The 25,285-nt window shown below is 51.2% G+C and overlaps 1 protein-coding gene across 1 annotated transcript in view; it reads right to left on the bottom strand.

Annotated features, from left to right (window-relative positions):
* Nucleotides 1-7,193: 7,193 nt before the first annotated feature.
* MCM9 (minichromosome maintenance 9 homologous recombination repair factor) overlaps nucleotides 7,194-25,285 on the bottom strand; it is a 441,313-nt gene continuing 423,221 nt past the window's right edge. The window contains exon 13 of the mRNA XM_086926735.1: nucleotides 7,194-9,949. Within this exon, the coding sequence (XP_086782861.1) occupies nucleotides 8,209-9,949 (1,741 nt within the window). The 3' untranslated portion in view covers nucleotides 7,194-8,208. The remainder of the gene's footprint in view (nucleotides 9,950-25,285) is intronic.

The following is a 25,285-nucleotide window of genomic DNA, read 5'->3' as shown; positions in this document are numbered from 1 at the left end:
TTTCCCAGGTACATTTAGACTTCTCAAGAATTGACCTCCCCTCCTTCCTTCCTTCCAAGGCGCTATGGCAGTGGGACAGTTGGTTCAGTCAGTTAATGCAGCCTCAATGTTCTCAACAAGTCACTTTCACTGGGCACTTCCTAATCGCTTAGCTATTCTCTTCCTAAGCACTGTGTGACAAGTACTGTTTGTTCAAATGGCTCCCCCGCCCCTCCTTTCAGTGTCAGAAAGCCAGGATTAATATTCTCCAGTGGCGGCAATGAGCGCCCCCAAAGCACCTCCACGATCTTACCCGGAGGTTGCTGCGTTGATTCCCAGTACGCTCGTTCTGCCCGCCCTTCCGACTCTTCAGTCGGACTTCAGCTCACATACAGCAGGATTCCAGCAGCGATTCAGGCCAGGGATGTGCAGCGCTTCACACACGCTGCTTCCGTTCTCGTTCTCCGCCCCTCTCTCGCCTGTCAGTGGAGGTGGGAGTTGCCCGCAGGCCGGCCTCCTCAGCTTCCCGCCCCCTTCTTCCGGCGCTCTGCTGACGGGGTGTTCGCGCACACGCAGCGTCGCCTCAGAGAACCCACACTCGGCTGACTTAAACCGGGCCCCCTTTCCTCTCTACCCCTAGATCAAACAACAAGGGGGGGGAGGGGCCCCGAGTACACCGCCGATCCGCAGTAGAAACACCGCTCTGCAACGCTACCCCAGCGGCCCAGTCATCTCACGGTAGAGTTACTTTCTCTTTCCACAATTTCGAAGTTCCGAAGTAGTAGCAGGGTCGTCACTAACGTTCCCCTCTCGTTCTTCTCCTACGTGCCCCACTGCGTAATCTAAGTGTGGCCAGGGAATAAACCTCTTAACTCCAGGCGGCAGCAAGTGGCAGGGCTCAAGCCGGGATTTCAGCCTTCTTACATCGACCTTGCTACCTACAACCCTTCACTCCTCCCGGGTCCGGAATCGCTCACCACAGTTTTAACTCACAAGCGATCGTTGAGGATGACAGAAGGGAACTGTGACAATCTCTTCATAACCGGAGGTTTCCCAGAGGAATTTCCCAGAGCCACTATTAACTGCTCCTCGCAGTGGGGTCACAGACGCTGTTCCCAGGGCACAGCCAAGTTTAAAGGTTTTTGGACCAAACAGCAGGTGATGGGGCTCAGTCAATAGCTAGGGGGTGACTTCCTCAGTGTAGACAGCCGGCCCGGGGGACGGTCTAGCCTCTAACAGTGTGCCTACCTCCCTGTTCTATCGCCTCCCTCCACACATGGTGCTCTCTGTGTCACTCTAAAATGGCTGCCCGGGTCCTGGTCTTTTATAGGCTAGGCTCTGGCTACCAGAACCAGCCAGAAGGTTCTAGAACCTCTCCATAGTTTCCTATGGCCTCAAGGCCTGAGGTAAAAAGATTATGGCAGTTACAAGCCACCATTTTGTGTCCCTGTTGTCCCCATACTCTAAGGACAGCTAGGCCTCAGTAATATAGAGGGGCAAGGTAGCACCTAGCCCCTAGGACAACGCCAAAAATTCCAGTGGACATCAAAAGAAAAGAAAAATGTAGGAGGCAAAAAGGGGACAAAATAAATAATAATTGGTAGGGAACCCCCACAGTCAGACAGGTCTAACACAAATTTTTTTAGCACTGCTCCAGTGCGCCAGGAGGTGGTCCCATGAAGCTCCAAGTCGACACTGCTCCGCCCTGGAAGTGAGAGCTGGAGCCAATATAGGTGCCACCTCAGCATTTTGATGTCAGTTTCTTTCTGGACATTGTCTATGTTCTCAGACACAGAGCCCAAATAAGAATTATTTGTGCCAGTATGAAGATCTCTAATTCGGGGCCTTTTTAAATGGAAAGAGTTCATTCTACAGAAAGGGGACGTAGGAGGGCAGTGAGGAATCTGTGGTTAGAAAGAGTAGCCACCAGAAAGAGTAACTTATTCTTTTGATGGATACTTCTGAATGCATATTCCTCAGCTTTAGAGTAGATACCAAAGTAGCACCTTCAATGGTGAAGAGTCTATGGAATGACTCAGACCAATAAGTCCTGCTGGACCTATCAGCCAAAATGCCCTTCCAATGGGGCCTGCCTGTAATGGCAGTAGTGCTTTTTGAGCGTGTCTTCTGACACCTGCATTGCAGCCTGACAAATATCATTGACAGACACTCCACATGCCAACACAGTGGTAGCAGCCCTCGGCCTCGTCAAATGGGCCTCAGCCCTCCTGGAGATTCGTTATAGGCCATCATGTTGCAGATTTTAATGCAGGGGATTATCCACTGGACAAAGTCAGTTTCTGCACTGCTTTGCCTGTATTTGCTCATCGGAACTCACAAAGAACTGGCAGTTCACACGATGGTCTTTGGTCCAGTTGATGTACAATTTGGGCACTGTGATTTCAATGGTGCAGTCTCGCCTCTTTCAAGGGATGAGGTAGGGCAAATAACACTGGGAGAGTCATGCACTGCCTGACATGAAAGGAAGTCACAACGTTCTTTAGAATAGCTGTTCTTGTCCTCTATACCAGTTCGTCCGGAAAGAAGGTGACGTAAGGTGGCCAGTCTGATAGAGCTTGAAGTTCACTCACAAGAAGTGTTGCATAAACTAAGATACTGGCTTAACTCTACAAGGTTTGCCTTCACACCTACAGATGTCACGAATGAATTTAGTTCAATGCATGAGCAATTGAATGTTAAGAAACATATTGCTGTAGCCCCACACAACCCCAGTCAATACATAGATGATGTGATCTCTGTGCTTTCTAGGTTATTAACAGTTCCTCAGCAGGAATTCAGGGATGCAGTGGTAATGTGAAAGCCAAACTTCTCTATCACAAAAAACGACACTAAGAATAAGACACCTAATGAGTAAAAGTGCTTATTTCCACAGTCTAATCCTTCTGTTGCTTAGCACATCTAAAATAACCACACTAAATATTATTACAACAGCACTAATGCATGTTGCAAACGGAATGAACATTTCTACCATAGTTAAAATGAATGGAGGTAATAACTTATCCGGCATCAGAATTGGTGACAGTGCATTATTGAGGGCAAACTAAATTAGTTTTGCAGCAGTGGGGTTTAGGGCTGTGTGTGACCCTGGGGTGCTGGTCGTTGTGAGCAGCATTCTCAAGCTTTGCCTCGGAAGGCTTGGGAGGACCGTTGTTGCTGAGGCAATGTCTGATGTGGCCTCCGCTGTAAGACCCTCCCTAAGCCTAGGAGGGATGATACTGCAGGGAAAACTTACCAGCGGATGGTGCCAGGCCGAGGGAACACAATGCTGCCTTGCTTTCTTTGAAGGGCTGCAGCGCAATGCCCGCATTGTCTCTGAAAAAATGGGTGCAATCAAAGGGCATGTCAATGAGCTATTGTTGGATGTCACTCAAGAAGCTTTTGGTATGGGTGTGCTATCAAAGCACCCTGCTGGTACCAACTGCCCTACCCAGACAGTCGGTGGCGTCCAGGCACAACCTGATTACGTATTTCGCTGCATCCTGGCCATCCTGATGACCTGTTAAAGCCTTCTTGTACTTCTTTTTCTTCGACTTGAGAAATTCCTGTGCAATGATGAACTCTCTGGTATACAGCCTCGAGACGAACGCCATCAACTTCTCAACTTTAAATCGGACCAACGCCTTCCGCTGATGCTCGGCGATATACAGCTTGGCCTCCTGGTCAAGGATGGCCTTTGGACTGATCTGATTGCAGTCACCGTACAACTCAGTCATGCGAGGAGCCCAGACACTAGCGACTAACTTCGTGAGGGATCATCACTGACATGTGTTGGTGGAAATCCTTACAGGGTTTAAAAAATATTGTTTTACAGGGAGTCATGTCCCTTGCGCACTAGAAAACTTTAAAAAAGGTTAAAAATTGAAGTCTGTCAGGTGATGGAGATCAAATGAGCAAGCTCTGTAGCCGCGTCGGAAGGTGCAGAAAGAAAGAAACTGACATTGAAGCGTTGAGGTGGCCATTACAGTGGGGCCGAATGTCACGCTGAGGTTGGATGGAGACAATTTTACCCGCCTACCGTTGAACGAGGGAAAAGCTGGCGAAAAAATCTCCGGATCCGGTCTGGCGCATTGGGGGTAATCTTAATTAATGGAAATCTTTGAATGAAAAAGATTTCCTAGAAGGATATCTGGTTGCCACAATGACTTCCAGTACGTTTACAGGGAGATTGAATGCAGTCTGCTGCCTCCGTTCAGTACCCACGTAGGACGGCATAGACTATGCAGGCCTGGGTTCAGGACCCTGCCTTGCTGTTGCAATCCTAGAGCAGTAGTCTGATCGGAGGATAGATGCTCATCCCCAGAATTTCCAGGTACCACATCCTTCTTGCCCAATCTAGAGCCACTAGAATGACTTGGACCCTGTCGTTCCTGATCTTATTTAGAACTCGGGCAGGAGGAGTAGCAGCAGGAAAGCATACAGGAGTCATGTGCTCCACTCTAGGCGGAATGCACTTCCGTGATAGAGCCTTCTTGGGAATGTCAATGTGCAAAAGTTTTGACACTGCGTATCCTCAGTGGTGATAAAGAGATTGAACAGGAGTGCTCTTCATTGCTTAATGACGCCCTGTGCCGCCTCTAAGTGTAGCTGCATTTCGTGCTCGGCTAGGTGCGTCTGCTTCACTTTGTTCACTGAGGAGTTTAAAGATACCACAAGGTGGTATATAATCATGGCAATGCCCTGATGATTCAGCTAAGGCCAGAGGAACAGAGCCTCGTAACACAGAACCCAGGACCCATCCCATCCTGCTTGTTGCAGTACCACAAGGTGGTGTGTTGTCTGGTTGGACCTGAACTAGCTTCCCCTTGATGGACAGGGTAAAGTCAAGTCAATGACTGATAACTCTAGCAACCTGATGTACAGGCAGGTCTCTGCTAGAGTCCTCTGATATCTACTTTTTCCAGATGACCTCCCCAACCCAGCAAAGAGGCGTCAGTCACCACTGTTCAGCATAACAGTCTTTAGGGTCATGATATTAAAAAAACAAGCACTGGCGTTGTCAATAGGTTTCGCATTTGGAAAGTTGGAGCTATTGGTTTTGTAAATGACATTTTATATTTATATATTGTTATTGACAATGCCAATAACGATATATAAATATAAAATGTCATTTACAAAACCAATAGCTGCAACTTTCCAAATGCGAAACCTATTGGCAACGCCAGTGCTTGTTATCTTTTTGTTTCATTTGTTGTCGGCAGCAGCTGATCTATGTCAACAACAAACCCGGCCGGCTGGTCAGGCAGATCCACGTCAGGCTGATCCGCTGCTGTTCATGGAGGCTGCAGGAGATGTCAAGTAGACTGCCTTGCTGGAAGTGAGCTCAGGCTCTCTCGGGCAGCAACAGCTGGACACGGTGTTCATGAGAAGAAGGGAGACTGGTGAGCCCAGGTTGCTGGGGGCGTCGGAAGCCGCACAGAAGCACAATGTTAGCAGGGGTGATAAGATGCTTAGTTGGCAGCAGAGGCTTCGGCAGGTGTGAGGATGCTGTCCTGCAGAGCGGCTGTGGGAGGTTCCTGGTAGCTGTACTGGTGGGCGGGCTGAAGGCGCCCCTTGGTCTGTCGGAAGAGTTTAGGTCGTAGGTAAAGGCTTTAAAGATGCTCTGCCGGTGACCACAGACAGAAACTGGTGTAAGAGAGCTGTACGGGTCAGCACGGACTGTAGGGGGTGTTTGAATTCTCCACTGGTTAGCACAGGCTGCACAAACTGCGGGGCTACCACCGAGGCTGATGAACGCCGGCTAAAAGGGTGAAGCACAGTAAACTCTGTGTGCATCACGTACTGTAGTGTTTGTAAGAGTGTTGATATGCTGGCAAATGGCCGGAGGGAAGCCGGATGGGGCGGGAGAGCCTGGTGGGGGGGCGGGAATGCGAGCGAGGGGAGGAGAAGTGTGGCAGGCGGATTAGGGAGATGCGCGAAGGGAAGCCGGATGGGGGCGGGAGAGCCTGGTGGGGGGGCGGGAATGCCAGCGAGGGGAGGAGAAGTGTGACAGGCGGATTAGGGAGATGCGCGTGCTTGTGTGGTCACGTGACTCACATGCACTGTGAAAAAACCGCAGTGGTTTGACGAGTCGATGGAGCAATTGAATTCTCGCCTATTACATTCGTAAGCGAATGATAATAGGCGAAACCTAAACAGGTCCATTGGTTAGCATAACCCCAGAGTTAGACCTTCTCAGGCAAGGTCTGGAGCTCTGATACATATTCCTCACTTAAAAGTTTAATACTCTCTGCTCAATGTTCAGGGACTAGCAGATGAAAATGCATGTCTTTTGCCTTCTCCATGAAAAGTGAATATGCTGTGGGTGTACAACAACACTTAATGAATCATCTGATGGCATTTTGAACTCACCCCCACTTTCTTTGAGACAACTATAGAAGACGTAGCTTCTTTCAGGTACTCTGTCTCAGGTCAATGATGTCTCAGCTTACAATTTTGAATTCCGTCCAATTATGCCACTGAAATTATAGTTTTGCACACCCTTACTTTCAGGGTTGACTGCCACTAAAAGCAACGCACTGTGGGATGTCTCTGTGTCTAGCCCGGACCTAAAACAGTCAGCGAAGAAAGGTGCTCATGCGATCAGGCCTGAGGGGGAGGGCAAAGGGCCACCGCTGCATCAAGCGCACAGCATAATCCTTTAGCCGCGGTTTATCAATGGTATACGAGGTATGGGGATCCAAACATTCTACACATGGATGAGCTGGAAAGATAAAGAAAGTAAAAACACTGATTTAGCACAGTAACAACATGTTATGTCTACTGCTATTTTAAAGGTGAAACCATATATTTGGAACATAGGTTCTCACCTGCAACAACCAATACCAACCACTTTTCCTCTAGTTCAACATCGTTAGGACTACACTGTAATTGGCAGTGCATTATTATAAAAGGGGAACCTAGCGGCACGATACCCAAAGCAAGCATTGGATCACATAGTTATTATAATTGTGGGTTGGACCTTATACAACAGTACAATCAGGGCTACATACAATGGTACGACACACTAAATAACTATTTCAATGTATTTGTGAGAACGCAACAGGATACCTCCCCGCTAAGAGAAATTACATGGTCTACAACCCACTAATTGTGAAAAATATCCATTAGCCTATTTATGGGAATGACTGAAAAGAGCTAGATTCTAGACAAGGTCAAGCACAAGACGCTTTACAAGAGGATTGCAAACTAAGAAATGTTTCACAGTCATAGTTTAATTTGGCTTTAGCGCTAGCAAAAACATAATACCTTATTATTTACAGCTTGCCAAAATATACGTTTATGACAGACATCATTCGTACATGGCCCATTTAGGGACTGGCATGTGCAATGCTCTGTTTTATCAGTTACATTCTCCCTGACAAATTCATATGGAATGACTAATGCCAAGAAATAAATAGTGTTCCGTACTGCAAGGTTTCAAGAAGAACCAGCATCTAATTCCTTGAATTACACATTTTAGTGGACCATGCTGTACACTTAATTAGTTAACTCAGACAGATCCTAAAGAAAATTCCGGATAAGCTACAGAACGTAGCCTTGAAAAATATCCAGAGTTGCACCACTGCTTCTAGTAGATCAACACTGCTTACTACTTTCCTTCTCGTTCCCTCTGTTGACACTCCAACAAAACAATACTTGGAAAATGCAGATAGCAAAGGACTGGAAGTTACTCTTTCCGAGAGTAGCGGGGATAGAAAGTGGAGTCACAGCAACACATAAACTCATACCAATCATCACAGGGCAACAAGAAGCAAAGTAAGAAAACATTATCATGATTCATATTATGGGAGGATCAACCATCTCAACCTAGCATGCCTGAAATATATAACCACTGTTAACGAACAGCAAAGGTATAGAAGTGCAGGTGTAAGTGAACCAAGTACAAGGCAATCATCTTCCCATAGAGATCTCTCCTCTCTGGGATGAGCAATGGCACGTCGGAGAGTTCATAGCGACAAGTTTGTCAAATAAAAGTCTCTGGCTTATCCGAAATCCTAAAGGACATAATGGTTGTCACGTGTGGTCATCAAAAAGTGCTACTATTTTTCAATTAGACAAAACAAGCATTGTTATCATTTTTCACACCAAAATCTGACTAATAAGTTTGAAAAAAATCAGTACAAATGAAAAGTGCATGATAGCTACAATGAGAACATGAGACAACAGTAAAGCTGAGACATGAAATGGCTGCCAGCGTGGGAGCCAGCGCTACGTCCTTGGTTTCTTTTTAATCTCTTCTCCCCAATCATACTCCAGCGTCTCATCATCCAAGTCAGAAGTGTTAAACAGAGACTGGCATGTCAGAAGGTTTTTGCTGAATGGCTCGAGATCAAAACATTTTCTCTTGTAGCCTGTGTTAGTGTGGGTCCCCAAAGTTAACTCCTGGGCTTCTTTAGTAACTAATGGTTCCTTCACAGAAGGTGGGCTTTTGAGATCTGGATCGGGTGGTGGTGAGAAGGAGAACTGGGCCAGTCTTGCAAGGGTACTGGAAGACACCTTTACCTTACTTTGAATACCGGATGATTTATCTTTTTCATCACACTTATCCAAAGGCATGGTTGTGACATTAATTGGCGGACCAGTTTTTTGTTCTAACCGAGCGCCCCTAAGTTTCACTGCAGCCAACTCTTCAGATTCCGTTGGAATTACTTTATCATCCTGGAGCTCTCGACAGCTGTGATTCTGCCCCTCTCCAGAGTTACTCCCTACTGAACTTCTTCCAGTAGAATTCATAATGTCTGCTTTGGGTTTGGTTGTTGAGATCTCAGCATGCACTCCAGCCAAGTCTTGCTGGTCTATTCCAATACCTTTCCTTTGCCACAAATTTCCCTGGCCAAGCACATTTCCATTATCTAAACTGCCTGCTATGATTTTCCGCAGCTTCGCTGAAGGATTAGAAGCTGGCCTCAGATGCTCTTCAACACTAGCCTCCTTAGGTAATTCATTTGGTTTGAAAGAGTCTTTGGGAAGAGTATGTGGGTTTGCATTTTCTTCAGAAGAATGCACAAGTTTTGACTTTTGTTGAAACGAAAACCTGCCCAACTTAGCTAGTGGTGGACTGGTGCTTCCGGCTTCAGGTTTGCGGAAGCTTACTGTTGCCTCTTCTTCATTCTCCATATTAGCCTGACCCCTTTTTCTTGAAGTAGGACGGTGCCCTTTCTCCCCTTTGGGAGTACTGTGAGCTCGACTGGAGTAGGTACACCCAGTATCGCAACTACCATCTTGCAAAGGACCCAAGGAGTCATCCAGGTGCTGAAACGTTCCTGGTTTAGCAGACATGTCTACAGTTAAGGATAATTCACTCAGTGCTTCTATGTGCTTCTTCCGTAGTTTCTTCGAGACACGTTCTGTGACTACTGAATCAGGAGAGCTTGCAGATGCTAAATCAAACCCTTTTTCCCTGCTACGTTCAGTGTGACATGCGTGGCCTTTTGCCTCTTTTCCATTGGAACCAGATTCTTGCTCCATTCCAAAGGTATCAACGCCAAGCGAAGTAGTCTTGTGTGGCTTTTTGGCTTTATCTTGTTCCTTGCTGGATCTAGTGTTTCCTTTGGGGTGGGCTCTGTTCGAAAGTGCACTAATGCCATTTGGTGCGTTCTTAGCTGTAGAATCTTCTGTAATTGTGGAGATCACTGGGGTGCTTTTTGCGCTTTCAACTGCATTGCCTTCAAGAGAGTCAAACCATTCCAAGGCGTTATCAATGGCTACGTCTTTGAGACTTGAAACATTCTTGCTGGCAAGTTCTTGGCTAGTAGGACATGCCTGTGCACCAACATCTGTACTCTCTGTAACCAATTTAGCAGTCCTGCCACAGGTCCCTCGCTTGTCGGAGGCATCTGACTGCACGGTGACATCTGCAACTGCCTGTGAATATTCAACTGCAGAGGCCGTGATGTTTGTTACACTTCTTTCTCCTCGCTGTGAGCAAGACAGATTTTCACTCTGAAGCCTGCATAGAAAAAAAGTAAAAATTAGCATTTATTTGTTTGAAACACATTTTTCCCACCCATAGCACCCTACCACAACATTATACCCTAACAAGCAGCTAATGAGCGTGGAGTCTTCTCTGCAGCCATTTACCTACAGATTAAAAAATTCTGGTTTAGAGAGAATTCGGCAAGGGATTTTGTGTCACCTTCAAATAGTCTCAAAGAATTATATTTAGAACATAATACATACATGCTTATTTATTATACACTATAACGAGTGTTTGTGCACCCAAGGCACTATGCTGCTTCCGAAAAGTAAAGGCCTGCCTACCTTCAGCCACAGGTCTCCAGCTTACATAAGTTTCATAGATTCATGTGCTTGACCTAGTCCCTGTGGTCAGGTTGAAGACCCCCGTAGTCAAAATCAGCAAGAAACATGTTAACAATGGCTATAGTCCCAATAACAGCTGTGCTTGTTTAGTAGATCATTCAGCTCACTGAACAAGAACCAAACTTTAACCAATCAAGTGAACGCACCAGCACGCTCAGTTCTCAGTAGAGGCCAGCATAGCTCAAGTGTACTTTCCAAAGAGTTCTGCAATATTTATGCCTGCTTCATTGAAATGTATGGTCAAAAGTAATGTCAGAAATGCATAAAAAATGTTTGCAAAACCCTAAAAAAGATATACGATCGTGGATGTCTGCCTCATTTGCACTGTAGTCTTATAAATGCTAGCCCACAATACATTAATTATAAATTAATACACTTCCGATGTAGTCGATGAGGTTATAGAACTAATGCAAAAATTAACTCATCAATGCATTGGTAGTAGACCTAGTGCCTGCGAAATAGCTCCCCATGATATAGAGAAGAAGGTGGTTAATACACAACTATGCACAAGCTGTGCTGAGAATGGTAAAATGTGTGCAGAGTGTGACCAAAGAGGTGCTACAGTGGCTTAGATTGTGTGAAGCCGCAGGGCATGCAGATGGCGGCTGAGGTGTGAACAGTGAATTGAAGGTGTGCAGGCAGAGACAGATGGTAGGCATAGAGTGTCCTATCCATGTTCCTTAATGTTGTTGAGGGCTCCTAAAAATTAAGCGGTCAGCAGCTTGATATTCTTCTTATTGAGCAAAACTGTGCATTGTTGCACGTCTCTACCTAAAAAATTGGACAACAAATGCCTTTAGCTGTATAAGAATTGCCAAAATAAAGACCCTTTGCAGTTCTCAAAGCTTGCAAACCACCAAATGGATTCACTTCATAAAGGATTCAGCCTCTTTTGTTACAGATCCATCAGATCCCCGAGTTAAAAGTTAACTATCAGCCATAACCAATCAGTCTCGAAGATGATCTTGGCAAACTCCAATTTGAGTCGGACAGTTTCAGCATTGAATATTCATCCACGATTATTTCCAGAAACGCCAAAAAGACTTAAAGGAGCTACCATGAAAATGTTTCAGGAACACTCATTGCTTTTTTACACTGCAGGACAATCACCCGAATCTTCAAGACAAAATCGCCTTCAAGAGAACAGAAAAAGGTGAGGAGCAGCGATTATTCCTTCCAACACGGTGACATGCACCAAGGTTAGTGAAACAGCACATACAACATTCAAATGCAGTGGAGCACACTTATCCTTCAATTCTAATTCCTCAGCTATTGTGCAGGGGTTTACAGACCTCCTGGGTACAACAGTTTATTCCCCGTAAAACCCTTGAACTAGCCATGTACCAGTAATCCTTGATTAAAAAGTTACTAATGATAGATGACTTTAATTTACTTTCTGGGTAGACGGATCTGACAAGAAACCAGCATTTGAATTCATAATAAATCTCCAAGTCTTTGATTTCTATCAAACAGTCTAGGGCCCCTACCTAACAGCGGACCACACCTTGGGCCTTGCATATGTGTAAAACATTGAGGAAACCAAATGTAAGACACATTAACTCTGGTCGGACCATTCTTTGATCCTTCCTGACTTAACCAATATAAAACACACCAACCTCCCTAGAAAACCACATGCTCTGAGTTCAAATGCACCAGACCGTTTAAAAGTGTGAACCAGCCAGATTTTTTTAAATCCTACATAGGTCCCAAGAGAAACCCTGTAACAAGTCAAACTCTGTTGTATTGTCATAAAGGGTTTCTTGGATTTTGTGTAATAGTCAGTCACACCACCTTTGGTATAAGCCATAAGATGCTTTTGTTCGCTTAGCTGCCTTCCTGTTTTGCTCCTTTATTTTTCAGTCTCAGGCCATGATCTCTGCAGATGACCATGCACTGTATAAATAACGCACTTGCGTAAAACATCACATCCACAATCGATATGTGGGCTCCTTTGAAAAGAGTCAAGGTTAAACAAGGGATGAAAACTGTCAATTACCCGTGTTGGCCAATGAAAGAAGACAAAATGATCATGTGAATAGTTTTTTTAAAAAGCGTATTACTCAGAGCCCATTAATGAGGTCTCAGACCAACTGAGGCACATTTCTAACATCTTTCTTGAATTCAACAAGACCAAGATACCAAATGAGGCATATGAAGATAACAAACAACTCAGCAAAGATCTACATTACTTCTTCAATTCCCAAATTATCGTGAAATTATAAAAACGCCAACATTTTAACAATTCCTTCAGCACCATCTTCCGACCTGTAATCAGTGTTAACAGGGTTTGACCCATGAATGAATCCGCAGGCACCATGCTAACACTCAAAATCAAAGCCCTAACCTCCCAGTGACACTGTGCCTGGCATTACCCCCAGGTCCCTCCGTCCTCGACACCTTCATACTAACAAGTGGAGCTAACCATCTCCTGACAGAAAAAAAAAAACAAGAGGAATGCTGGGACACTAATACTGCCCCTCCCCCCGGGAGTACATAAGCAGTACTTACCCAGCAGCCCTCCTGTTCTTTTTTTCTGTCTTCGACAGATTGGATGGTGTGCTGGTGCTGCTCCTGCTGGGCTTGAGTGGCGGTGCTTCTCTTCTTCCCCCCGCCCGGCTGCCTGGCTGTGTGGGCGTGGGGTTCTCATGGACTGCCTCCTGGCCTGCCGGGCTTGCTGGGAGTCAGTCTCTACTTGGAGCCGGTGTTCTGCTGTGCACTTCGTGCACCTGCCGGTAATTTGCGGCTGGGGCTGGAGTTTCCGGGACGCTGCTTCCGGGTCACGGGCTCGTCTTCCCGAGCTTGGCCGGGGAGTCGTGCCTCTCTGGATGGGCTCCTGCTGTTCCTGGCTGTGGTGTTGGTGGAGTGGGGGCCTTGTTCCTGGGGTTGGCCCCCACTCTGGGTGAGTCCCGCTTGCGGGGTTTTTCTTTGCTTCTGGCATGCGTCAGCTACTTTGCACTGTGTTGCTGGACGCGCTGTGTTTCTGTGCCGATCTTTCTCCCCCCGTACTTGGCAATGTGACGTCTGTACTTTCTGAGTTTTTGGTCACGCTTCCAGCTGTTGTTGCTGTCTTTTGCTGGTTGCCTGCGAGGGTGGAGCGCGGCTTGCTGAGGTCCGGACTGGCGGTACGCTCCTGCTTGTGGGTGATTTCCTTCTTTTGATTTCTTTCAACAGAGTTCTTCTTTTGTGATGTCCATGTGATTCATTACAGGCTCCAGGACTGCCGCTTTCCGATCCCCGAGTTGCCACGTCTCAGCTGTCATCGGCCCGGTTCTGTGCCTCTGAGGCCCCCGCCCTGCTCTCGGGCTGCCTGGGTTTCGGGGCTGGTTCTGCTCTCCGGGACCTTTGGCTCACTGTTATGTATCCTGTGAGGGCTGAGGTTCTCACGGGGCAGGGATTCGTTTCTGCAAGTTGCTGTCTCTGTGTCCTACTGTGGCATGTTTTCGATTCATGACACCTGTTTTCTATTCGGGTCGGGGTCGCGCTGCATGGAGAGATGTAGCATGGCGGACAGAGAGGCTGACTCCTGTGCTCAGGGCTCGGTGTTCGATCCCCAGCGGCAGCTCTTCCCCGTGTGACACTGGGCATTTGCTCGCCTTCTCTCCCCGAGGGCCCCCAGCACCTTGTGGCCATAAGGTTGTTCTGCTGGGTGCTGCGGCATGCTTTTTGGGGGTCGGGGCTGGTGACATGGGTACTGGTACGCCAGCCTCGTGCCTCTTGTGGCTATGTGTGTGTATATGTTATGTAGGCAGGGTTTTGATCCTTTCATGCGTTTCGTTTTGCCACCTGTGTCGTCTGCTGGGGCTGCCGCTCCTTTCCTATTGGGTGTCCTGGGCGAGGTGCCTCCGCCTTTCCCTGGCATGTCCTTTTTGCTGCTTTTATGGCATGGGGCGCTGGGGTGTCTACTTCCTGTGCTGCTGGTGTTTCTGTTTTTCTCACATTTTCGGTTGGGGCCTTGTTGTGTTGTTGGCCCCCGCTCCTGGTGTTTCCCCCCTTTTTCTTCTGGGTGCTGCGGTCGCTGGGCTCAATGGTTTCCTTGTGCCTCTGGTGTCTGACACACCAGGTCCGTGGGTTCGAGTCCGGCCGCTGCTCGAGCATGGCTGTGGCTTTGCCTGCACCCTTCTCTGGGTCTGTGTTGTTTTTTCCCTGTGCCGGTGGGGGCCTTGTTGTGCTGTTAGCCCCCGCTCTGGCTGTTTCGCCCCCTTTTCTTCTTCTGGGTGTCTCGTGGACTAGTCCTGGAAGTAGGGGCTGGCTGTCCTTCTGGCTGTGCCGTGTTTCGGCGTCATGGTCTCCTGGGGTGCCGTGGTTTGTGCCGGGGCCTCCTGCTTGGGGTGCATGTGTTCGGCGCTGTGCTTCGTCCCCTCTTCTTTTTTGGGTGGTCATGCTGCTGCCACAGGTGCCTGCGCTGCTTGCTTCCTGTGTGTGCTCATTGGCGGGTGCTCCTGTGTGCTTGTGGTGCTCAGACGCACTGGTGTTCTCTGCTGCCCCCCTCTCCCGCGGTGCGTGGGTGTCTGGAGGGTGCTGGTCGGTCGGGCGCTGGGTTCCTATGCTCATCTTTTTGGTCTGAGGGGTCGCTTTTCTGTTCCTGGCCTGCTGCCTTGCCGCCTGCCCGCCCCGGTTCTTGTCTGTTCTCTGGGGGCGGGCGTGTCGTGGGGCTTCTCGCTTTGGCTCCCTTCTTCGGGTTTTGCCCCTGCTCTTGGCCGCTCGGGCTTGGGGGTTTTCCCCTCCGGGGTTGGCGTGGGCTGCCTTCTCCGTGGGTGACTTTGTCTCCGCTGTGGGCTGGCTGTTGTGGCCTTGCTCCGATGGTGTGTCCTGGTTCTTCGCCTCCGCTTCCTGGCTCCTGTGGGGTTGGTCGGCGTTTGAGCTGCACCTGGTTCCTGTCCTTTGATGCTTGCCAGTGTCGTGCCAGGGGCTCTCTGGGGTGCTTTGTCCCCTCTACTTGCGCTGGGGCGGCATGTGCTGCCTTGGGTTTGACTGTTCTGTTCTGTTCCTCCCTGCCTGCACCTGTTCTCAGTTGTTCCCTGTGGTTTTGCTGGTTCGGGCCTGGTTGGTGCCTGGTTGGGCGCCCATCTGGGTCTTCCTGGTGCTGTGGGCTTCTCTTTGCCCCGGCCTGGGGCTTCTGGTGTTGTCCCGGGGCCTTCTGTATGCCTGGCCTGGATGCTTCTGCCCTGGCTCTTCCCGTGCTTGCTTTTGGATTGCTTCTGGTGTTTCCTGGCTGCTCCTTCTGTTTCGGCCTTGGTGCCTGTCTAGTTTCTTCCGGGATGGGGCCTCCTGGCTGCTGCCGTGTCCTGTCGTGCCACCTGTTCTCTGGTGTGGTGTGCTGTCCCCGTGCTCTACTGTCTGCTCGGTGTTTGTGCCTGGTCGGGCCGGGTTGGTGCCTGCCTGTCCTCCTGGGGCTGCTGGGTGCTGTTGGCTTCTTGGTCCTTCTGCTCTCAGGGGTGTTTGCTCCCTGGGTTGTTCTGGTCTCGTCTGGTTCCCTTGGTGGGTGCCTGGCTGGGGTATTGGCTGGGGCGTGCCGCTCCTGCTTGTTGGGCACCTTTTTGGGCTCTGTTTCCTGGCTGGTGTCCCTTTGGGTCCTGGCGGGGTGTTCTGCGTTGGGGCCGCTTCCTGGTGGTTCATTCTGGGCCTTCTCATGCTGTTGGTTCTCTTCCCGGGCTTGTTTTCCCGGTGTTGTGGGCCTGTGTGGGGTTCTGTGGCTGAGGTTCTGCCGGCTTCGTGCTGGTTGTGTGTGGCTTCGGGCTGTGCCTTCTGGGTTTTCGGGCTGTGCTGACCCTTTTTGTCCTGCTCTGGGGGTTTGTTGCCGGCCTTTTCCGGGTTGTTTCCTGGTTCTGTGGTCCTGGCTGCTCCTTCCTCCCTTGCTTTCCCGGACTTTGTTCCCTGTGTGGGTCTGTTTGGCTGCCCCTCCCTCTCTGGTTGGGGTGCTTTTCTGTGGTGCTCGTGCCTCTGCGGGTTCCTCCCTCCGGGCTGCGGGTTGTCTGTGGTTTCCTGCTGCTTGGTCCTCTGCTCTCCTTCGGGGTTTGCTTGGGCCTGCTGTTTCTCCTGCGTGGTCGGGTCGTTTGGCTCTGGTCCTGGCTTCCTGTTTCTGCTGGGGTTTGTTGGCCTCTTTTTTGCGGTTTGCTTGGCTCCTCTCCGGCGTTGCTGGGTTGGGGCCTTGTGGTTGTGGTCTGGGTGCTGTGCTCCCTGGGCTTTCTTTTTCCCGCTGCTCCTGCCCTTGCTGCTTGCCTGGCCTGGGTGTGGGGTTCCTGTGTCTTTTGGGCGCCTTCTTTGTGCTGCCCTCTGTGCCTCGTTGGCCGGCTGCTGGGGTTTCCCAGTTGCTCTGTGCTCCCCTCCTGCCTTGTGTTCCATCCCTTTGGGGTTGGGGTTTTCTGGGCTTGTGGTCGGTTTCTCTGTTCCCGAACTGGTTGAGTTTTCTTTGTTGCTGGTTTCCGGTCTTGTTGGCCTCTCCTTGTTTGGTGGGCTTTCGGCTGGGTTCTGGGGTTCCTTCCTGTCCCTGTCTTTTGGGTCGGGTTCTCGGTCCTGTTCGGCTCCTGGGTGCTTGTTGCCTCCTGGGCCTCCTCGGTGGAGTTTCTTCCTCGGTTCTCTTGGACTCGAGTCCTTTCTTTTGGGAGTTTGGCCGTGTTTCTGGCCTGTGCTTCTCCTTCCTTTTTGGGCTGGGTGCTTGTGCCTGCGCTCTGTTGGCCGTTCCTTCTTTGGCTTTCTTCCGGGTTGTCTCGTCTTCCTGGTGGGTCTGCCTGGCCCTGTGTGCCTTCCTGCTGGTTCTGGCCTGGGCGGTCTTCTCCGGTGGGTTGTTTTGGCTGGTCTTGGTGTCCTGGTCCTGGTCCTGGTCCAGGTCACGGTTGCCGGTTTCTCGGGTTGGCGTCCTCCTTTCTTTGGAGCCCTGGCCTTTTTTCTTTGTCTCCGGTCCTTGTCCTTGCTGTCCTGTTCTGGGTTGCGGGCCGGCCTGTTCCTGCGGTCTTCCTTTCCTCCTTCTCGGTGTTCCCTTGGGTGGCTGCTTTTGTTGTGGTTTCCTGGGTGTGTTTGTGCGTGCGGAAGGCCGGGTTTTCTGCTTTGGTATTCTCCACTTGTTAGTATGAAGGTGTCGAGGACGGAGGGACCTGGGGGTAATGTCCTATTACTTACCGGTAATCTTCATTACTCCGGGTCCCGTAGTCCTCGACACCTTCATGCGCCCCTCCCTCCCTCCCGGACGGCCGGCCTTCCTGTCTGGGCTTGTTAGTACAGGAGGGCTGCTGGGTAAGTACTGCTTATGTACTCCCGGGGGGAGGGGCAGTATTAGTGTCCCAGCATTCCTCTTGTTTTTTTTTTTTCTGTCAGGAGATGGTTATCTCCACTTGTTAGTATGAAGGTGTCGAGGACTACGGGACCCGGAGTAATGAAGATTACCGGTAAGTAATAGGACATTCAGCATCAAGGAGTTCCTCCATATCCTAAACTCTGAAACAAAGAAGCAACTGAGAGCGCTAACTGCCAAGAGTATCGTAACAAGACCCACTTTTGAAGAAAAACAATGTCAATTGGCATTGACCACCGGGACCCTAAGGTCCTTCTGTGGGAGGGGAAAATATGTGGGAGCACTTTAAGCTAAAAAAACGGATTATTATTGTGTTGGGCATACAGGTTGACAATCCTAGGTTGCCATCAATGTGGATGCGGATATATTTAGCTGGACATCCCAGTCACAGATAGCCAGTTAAGGTAATCCATGCTAATTTTAGCAGAAGTGGTTAACAACTCATGGTTAATGAGACTGAGTTTTAGGTCGATTGCTGACATCAACCATCTAGATAGTGTTGGGCTATCGGCTAATGACAGGCTCATGTCATTTAACTGGGGTAACACCACAAAAAGGAGATGGGTCTCATTGGCATAAATGAAAAAATGAAAAATGTGTTCCCTAGTTGGTGTAACATATGGGTATATATTTACCCATATGAAATATATATATATATATATCTATATATATATATATATATTCCGCTCCACGGGGTGTCCATATTTCAAGCAGCACTCAGACGCGGTTCAGCTCTTTCCCCTTTAAGCTTTATTGGTATGCAGGCAGCTTTCCTCGGTATTTAACAGCACTCGACCAAAGCCTGACGCGTTTCGTTTTCAACTTCCTCAGAGGCACGGTCGAAGGAAGCATTGCGGGGCCACACCCCCCTCCCTCCTTTTCAACATGTCATGCGCTGATATGCAGCAGGTGAGCAGACATGTAGGTTTTGTGGGAGGTGTAGTCCATTTCAATCCACAGATGGATGCCTCGTGTGATGGTGCCAGCCAAGCTCCCCAGGAGCCCCAAGGAAAGGAGCACCGCTTATCCAGGAACCGCCCTCCACACAATGAGTCCCAGGTAGGACCCGTGGCCCCCTCAGGTTCGGGGGTGGTGCCCGCTTCGCGGCTGGACCGCCGCGTCTTACATTCCGCTCCACGGGGTGTCCATATTTCAAGCAGCACTCAGACGCGGTTCAGCTCTTTCCCCTTTAAGCTTTATTGGTATGCAGGCAGCTTTCCTCGGTATTTAACAGCACTCGACCAAAGCCTGACGCGTTTCGTTTTCAACTTCCTCAGAGGCACGGTCGAAGGAAGCATTGCGGGGCCACACCCCCCTCCCTCCTTTTCAACATGTCATGCGCTGATATGCAGCAGGTGAGCAGACATGTAGGTTTTGTGGGAGGTGTAGTCCATTTCAATCCACAGATGGATGCCTCGTGTGATGGTGCCAGCCAAGCTCCCCAGGAGCCCCAAGGAAAGGAGCACCGCTTATCCAGGAACCGCCCTCCACACAATGAGTCCCAGGTAGGACCCGTGGCCCCCTCAGGTTCGGGGGTGGTGCCCGCTTCGCGGCTGGACCGCCGCGTCTTACATTCCGCTCCACGGGGTGTCCATATTTCAAGCAGCACTCAGACGCGGTTCAGCTCTTTCCCCTTTAAGCTTTATTGGTATGCAGGCAGCTTTCCTCGGTATTTAACAGCACTCGACCAAAGCCTGACGCGTTTCGTTTTCAACTTCCTCAGAGGCACGGTCGAAGGAAGCATTGCGGGGCCACACCCCCCTCCCTCCTTTTCAACATGTCATGCGCTGATATGCAGCAGGTGAGCAGACATGTAGGTTTTGTGGGAGGTGTAGTCCATTTCAATCCACAGATGGATGCCTCGTGTGATGGTGCCAGCCAAGCTCCCCAGGAGCCCCAAGGAAAGGAGCACCGCTTATCCAGGAACCGCCCTCCACACAATGAGTCCCAGGTAGGACCCGTGGCCCCCTCAGGTTCGGGGGTGGTGCCCGCTTCGCGGCTGGACCGCCGCGTCTTACATTCCGCTCCACGGGGTGTCCATATTTCAAGCAGCACTCAGACGCGGTTCAGCTCTTTCCCCTTTAAGCTTTATTGGTATGCAGGCAGCTTTCCTCGGTATTTAACAGCACTCGACCAAAGCCTGACGCGTTTCGTTTTCAACTTCCTCAGAGGCACGGTCGAAGGAAGCATTGCGGGGCCACACCCCCCTCCCTCCTTTTCAACATGTCATGCGCTGATATGCAGCAGGTGAGCAGACATGTAGGTTTTGTGGGAGGTGTAGTCCATTTCAATCCACAGATGGATGCCTCGTGTGATGGTGCCAGCCAAGCTCCCCAGGAGCCCCAAGGAAAGGAGCACCGCTTATCCAGGAACCGCCCTCCACACAATGAGTCCCAGGTAGGACCCGTGGCCCCCTCAAGTTCGGGGGTGGTGCCCGCTTCGCGGCTGGACCGCCGCGTCTTACATTCCGCTCCACGGGGTGTCCATATTTCAAGCAGCACTCAGACGCGGTTCAGCTCTTTCCCCTTTAAGCTTTATTGGTATGCAGGCAGCTTTCCTCGGTATTTGACAGCACTCGACCAAAGCCTGACGCGTTTCGTTTTCAACTTCCTCAGAGGCACGGTCGAAGGAAGCATTGCGGGGCCACACCCCCCTCCCTCCTTTTCAACATGTCATGCGCTGATATGCAGCAGGTGAGCAGACATGTAGGTTTTGTGGGAGGTGTAGTCCATTTCAATCCACAGATGGATGCCTCGTGTGATGGTGCCAGCCAAGCTCCCCAGGAGCCCCAAGGAAAGGAGCACCGCTTATCCAGGAACCGCCCTCCACACAATGAGTCCCAGGTAGGACCCGTGGCCCCCTCAGGTTCGGGGGTGGTGCCCGCTTCGCGGCTGGACCGCCGCGTCTTACATTCCGCTCCACGGGTGTCCATATTTCAAGCAGCACTCAGACGCGGTTCAGCTCTTTCCCCTTTAAGCTTTATTGGTATGCAGGCAGCTTTCCTCGGTATTTAACAGCACTCGACCAAAGCCTGACGCGTTTCGTTTTCAACTTCCTCAGAGGCACGGTCGAAGGAAGCATTGCGGGGCCACACCCCCCTCCCTCCTTTTCAACATGTCATGCGCTGATATGCAGCAGGTGAGCAGACATGTAGGTTTTGTGGGAGGTGTAGTCCATTTCAATCCACAGATGGATGCCTCGTGTGATGGTGCCAGCCAAGCTCCCCAGGAGCCCCAAGGAAAGGAGCACCGCTTATCCAGGAACCGCCCTCCACACAATGAGTCCCAGGTAGGACCCGTGGCCCCCTCAGGTTCGGGGGTGGTGCCCGCTTCGCGGCTGGACCGCCGCGTCTTACATTCCGCTCCACGGGGTGTCCATATTTCAAGCAGCACTCAGACGCGGTTCAGCTCTTTCCCCTTTAAGCTTTATTGGTATGCAGGCAGCTTTCCTCGGTATTTAACAGCACTCGACCAAAGCCTGACGCGGTCCAGCCGCGAAGCGGGCACCACCCCCGAACCTGAGGGGGCCACGGGTCCTACCTGGGACTCATTGTGTGGAGGGCGGTTCCTGGATAAGCGGTGCTCCTTTCCTTGGGGCTCCTGGGGAGCTTGGCTGGCACCATCACACGAGGCATCCATCTGTGGATTGAAATGGACTACACCTCCCACAAAACCTACATGTCTGCTCACCTGCTGCATATCAGCGCATGACATGTTGAAAAGGAGGGAGGGGGGTGTGGCCCCGCAATGCTTCCTTCGACCGTGCCTCTGAGGAAGTTGAAAACGAAACGCGTCAGGCTTTGGTCGAGTGCTGTTAAATACCGAGGAAAGCTGCCTGCATACCAATAAAGCTTAAAGGGGAAAGAGCTGAACCGCGTCTGAGTGCTGCTTGAAATATGGACACCCCGTGGAGCGGAATGTAAGACGCGGCGGTCCAGCCGCGAAGCGGGCACCACCCCCGAACCTGAGGGGGCCACGGGTCCTACCTGGGACTCATTGTGTGGAGGGCGGTTCCTGGATAAGCGGTGCTCCTTTCCTTGGGGCTCCTGGGGAGCTTGGCTGGCACCATCACACGAGGCATCCATCTGTGGATTGAAATGGACTACACCTCCCACAAAACCTACATGTCTGCTCACCTGCTGCATATCAGCGCATGACATGTTGAAAAGGAGGGAGGGGGGTGTGGCCCCGCAATGCTTCCTTCGACCGTGCCTCTGAGGAAGTTGAAAACGAAACGCGTCAGGCTTTGGTCGAGTGCTGTTAAATACCGAGGAAAGCTGCCTGCATACCAATAAAGCTTAAAGGGGAAAGAGCTGAACCGCGTCTGAGTGCTGCTTGAAATATGGACACCCCGTGGAGCGGAATGTAAGACGCGGCGGTCCAGCCGCGAAGCGGGCACCACCCCCGAACCTGAGGGGGCCACGGGTCCTACCTGGGACTCATTGTGTGGAGGGCGGTTCCTGGATAAGCGGTGCTCCTTTCCTTGGGGCTCCTGGGGAGCTTGGCTGGCACCATCACACGAGGCATCCATCTGTGGATTGAAATGGACTACACCTCCCACAAAACCTACATGTCTGCTCACCTGCTGCATATCAGCGCATGACATGTTGAAAAGGAGGGAGGGGGGTGTGGCCCCGCAATGCTTCCTTCGACCGTGCCTCTGAGGAAGTTGAAAACGAAACGCGTCAGGCTTTGGTCGAGTGCTGTTAAATACCGAGGAAAGCTGCCTGCATACCAATAAAGCTTAAAGGGGAAAGAGCTGAACCGCGTCTGAGTGCTGCTTGAAATATGGACACCCCGTGGAGCGGAATGTAAGACGCGGCGGTCCAGCCGCGAAGCGGGCACCACCCCCGAACCTGAGGGGGCCACGGGTCCTACCTGGGACTCATTGTGTGGAGGGCGGTTCCTGGATAAGCGGTGCTCCTTTCCTTGGGGCTCCTGGGGAGCTTGGCTGGCACCATCACACGAGGCATCCATCTGTGGATTGAAATGGACTACACCTCCCACAAAACCTACATGTCTGCTCACCTGCTGCATATCAGCGCATGACATGTTGAAAAGGAGGGAGGGGGGTGTGGCCCCGCAATGCTTCCTTCGACCGTGCCTCTGAGGAAGTTGAAAACGAAACGCGTCAGGCTTTGGTCGAGTGCTGTTAAATACCGAGGAAAGCTGCCTGCATACCAATAAAGCTTAAAGGGGAAAGAGCTGAACCGCGTCTGAGTGCTGCTTGAAATATGGACACCCCGTGGAGCGGAATGTAAGACGCGGCGGTCCAGCCGCGAAGCGGGCACCACCCCCGAACCTGAGGGGGCCACGGGTCCTACCTGGGACTCATTGTGTGGAGGGCGGTTCCTGGATAAGCGGTGCTCCTTTCCTTGGGGCTCCTGGGGAGCTTGGCTGGCACCATCACACGAGGCATCCATCTGTGGATTGAAATGGACTACACCTCCCACAAAACCTACATGTCTGCTCACCTGCTGCATATCAGCGCATGACATGTTGAAAAGGAGGGAGGGGGGTGTGGCCCCGCAATGCTTCCTTCGACCGTGCCTCTGAGGAAGTTGAAAACGAAACGCGTCAGGCTTTGGTCGAGTGCTGTTAAATACCGAGGAAAGCTGCCTGCATACCAATAAAGCTTAAAGGGGAAAGAGCTGAACCGCGTCTGAGTGCTGCTTGAAATATGGACACCCCGTGGAGCGGAATGTAAGACGCGGCGGTCCAGCCGCGAAGCGGGCACCACCCCCGAACCTGAGGGGGCCACGGGTCCTACCTGGGACTCATTGTGTGGAGGGCGGTTCCTGGATAAGCGGTGCTCCTTTCCTTGGGGCTCCTGGGGAGCTTGGCTGGCACCATCACACGAGGCATCCATCTGTGGATTGAAATGGACTACACCTCCCACAAAACCTACATGTCTGCTCACCTGCTGCATATCAGCGCATGACATGTTGAAAAGGAGGGAGGGGGGTGTGGCCCCGCAATGCTTCCTTCGACCGTGCCTCTGAGGAAGTTGAAAACGAAACGCGTCAGGCTTTGGTCGAGTGCTGTTAAATACCGAGGAAAGCTGCCTGCATACCAATAAAGCTTAAAGGGGAAAGAGCTGAACCGCGTCTGAGTGCTGCTTGAAATATGGACACCCCGTGGAGCGGAATGTAAGACGCGGCGGTCCAGCCGCGAAGCGGGCACCACCCCCGAACCTGAGGGGGCCACGGGTCCTACCTGGGACTCATTGTGTGGAGGGCGGTTCCTGGATAAGCGGTGCTCCTTTCCTTGGGGCTCCTGGGGAGCTTGGCTGGCACCATCACACGAGGCATCCATCTGTGGATTGAAATGGACTACACCTCCCACAAAACCTACATGTCTGCTCACCTACTGCATATCAGCGCATGACATGTTGAAAAGGAGGGAGGGGGGTGTGGCCCCGCAATGCTTCCTTCGACCGTGCCTCTGAGGAAGTTGAAAACGAAACGCGTCAGGCTTTGGTCGAGTGCTGTTAAATACCGAGGAAAGCTGCCTGCATACCAATAAAGCTTAAAGGGGAAAGAGCTGAACCGCGTCTGAGTGCTGCTTGAAATATGGACACCCCGTGGAGCGGAATGTAAGACGCGGCGGTCCAGCCGTGAAGCGGGCACCACCCCCGAACCTGAGGGGGCCACGGGTCCTACCTGGGACTCATTGTGTGGAGGGCGGTTCCTGGATAAGCGGTGCTCCTTTCCTTGGGGCTCCTGGGGAGCTTGGCTGGCACCATCACACGAGGCATCCATCTGTGGATTGAAATGGACTACACCTCCCACAAAACCTACATGTCTGCTCACCTGCTGCATATCAGCGCATGACATGTTGAAAAGGAGGGAGGGGGGTGTGGCCCCGCAATGCTTCCTTCGACCGTGCCTCTGAGGAAGTTGAAAACGAAACGCGTCAGGCTTTGGTCGAGTGCTGTTAAATACCGAGGAAAGCTGCCTGCATACCAATAAAGCTTAAAGGGGAAAGAGCTGAACCGCGTCTGAGTGCTGCTTGAAATATGGACACCCCGTGGAGCGGAATGTAAGACGCGGCGGTCCAGCCGCGAAGCGGGCACCACCCCCGAACCTGAGGGGGCCACGGGTCCTACCTGGGACTCATTGTGTGGAGGGCGGTTCCTGGATAAGCGGTGCTCCTTTCCTTGGGGCTCCTGGGGAGCTTGGCTGGCACCATCACACGAGGCATCCATCTGTGGATTGAAATGGACTACACCTCCCACAAAACCTACATGTCTGCTCACCTGCTGCATATCAGCGCATGACATGTTGAAAAGGAGGGAGGGGGGTGTGGCCCCGCAATGCTTCCTTCGACCGTGCCTCTGAGGAAGTTGAAAACGAAACGCGTCAGGCTTTGGTCGAGTGCTGTTAAATACCGAGGAAAGCTGCCTGCATACCAATAAAGCTTAAAGGGGAAAGAGCTGAACCGCGTCTGAGTGCTGCTTGAAATATGGACACCCCGTGGAGCGGAATGTAAGACGCGGCGGTCCAGCCGCGAAGCGGGCACCACCCCCGAACCTGAGGGGGCCACGGGTCCTACCTGGGACTCATTGTGTGGAGGGCGGTTCCTGGATAAGCGGTGCTCCTTTCCTTGGGGCTCCTGGGGAGCTTGGCTGGCACCATCACACGAGGCATCCATCTGTGGATTGAAATGGACTACACCT

Source organism: Lissotriton vulgaris, chromosome 6 (genome assembly GCF_964263255.1).
Source record: "Lissotriton vulgaris chromosome 6, aLisVul1.2, whole genome shotgun sequence".
Classification (NCBI taxonomy): domain Eukaryota; kingdom Metazoa; phylum Chordata; class Amphibia; order Caudata; family Salamandridae; genus Lissotriton; species Lissotriton vulgaris.
Note: the sequence above shows the minus strand (reverse complement) of the source record. Positions and strands in the feature narration are given on the sequence as shown.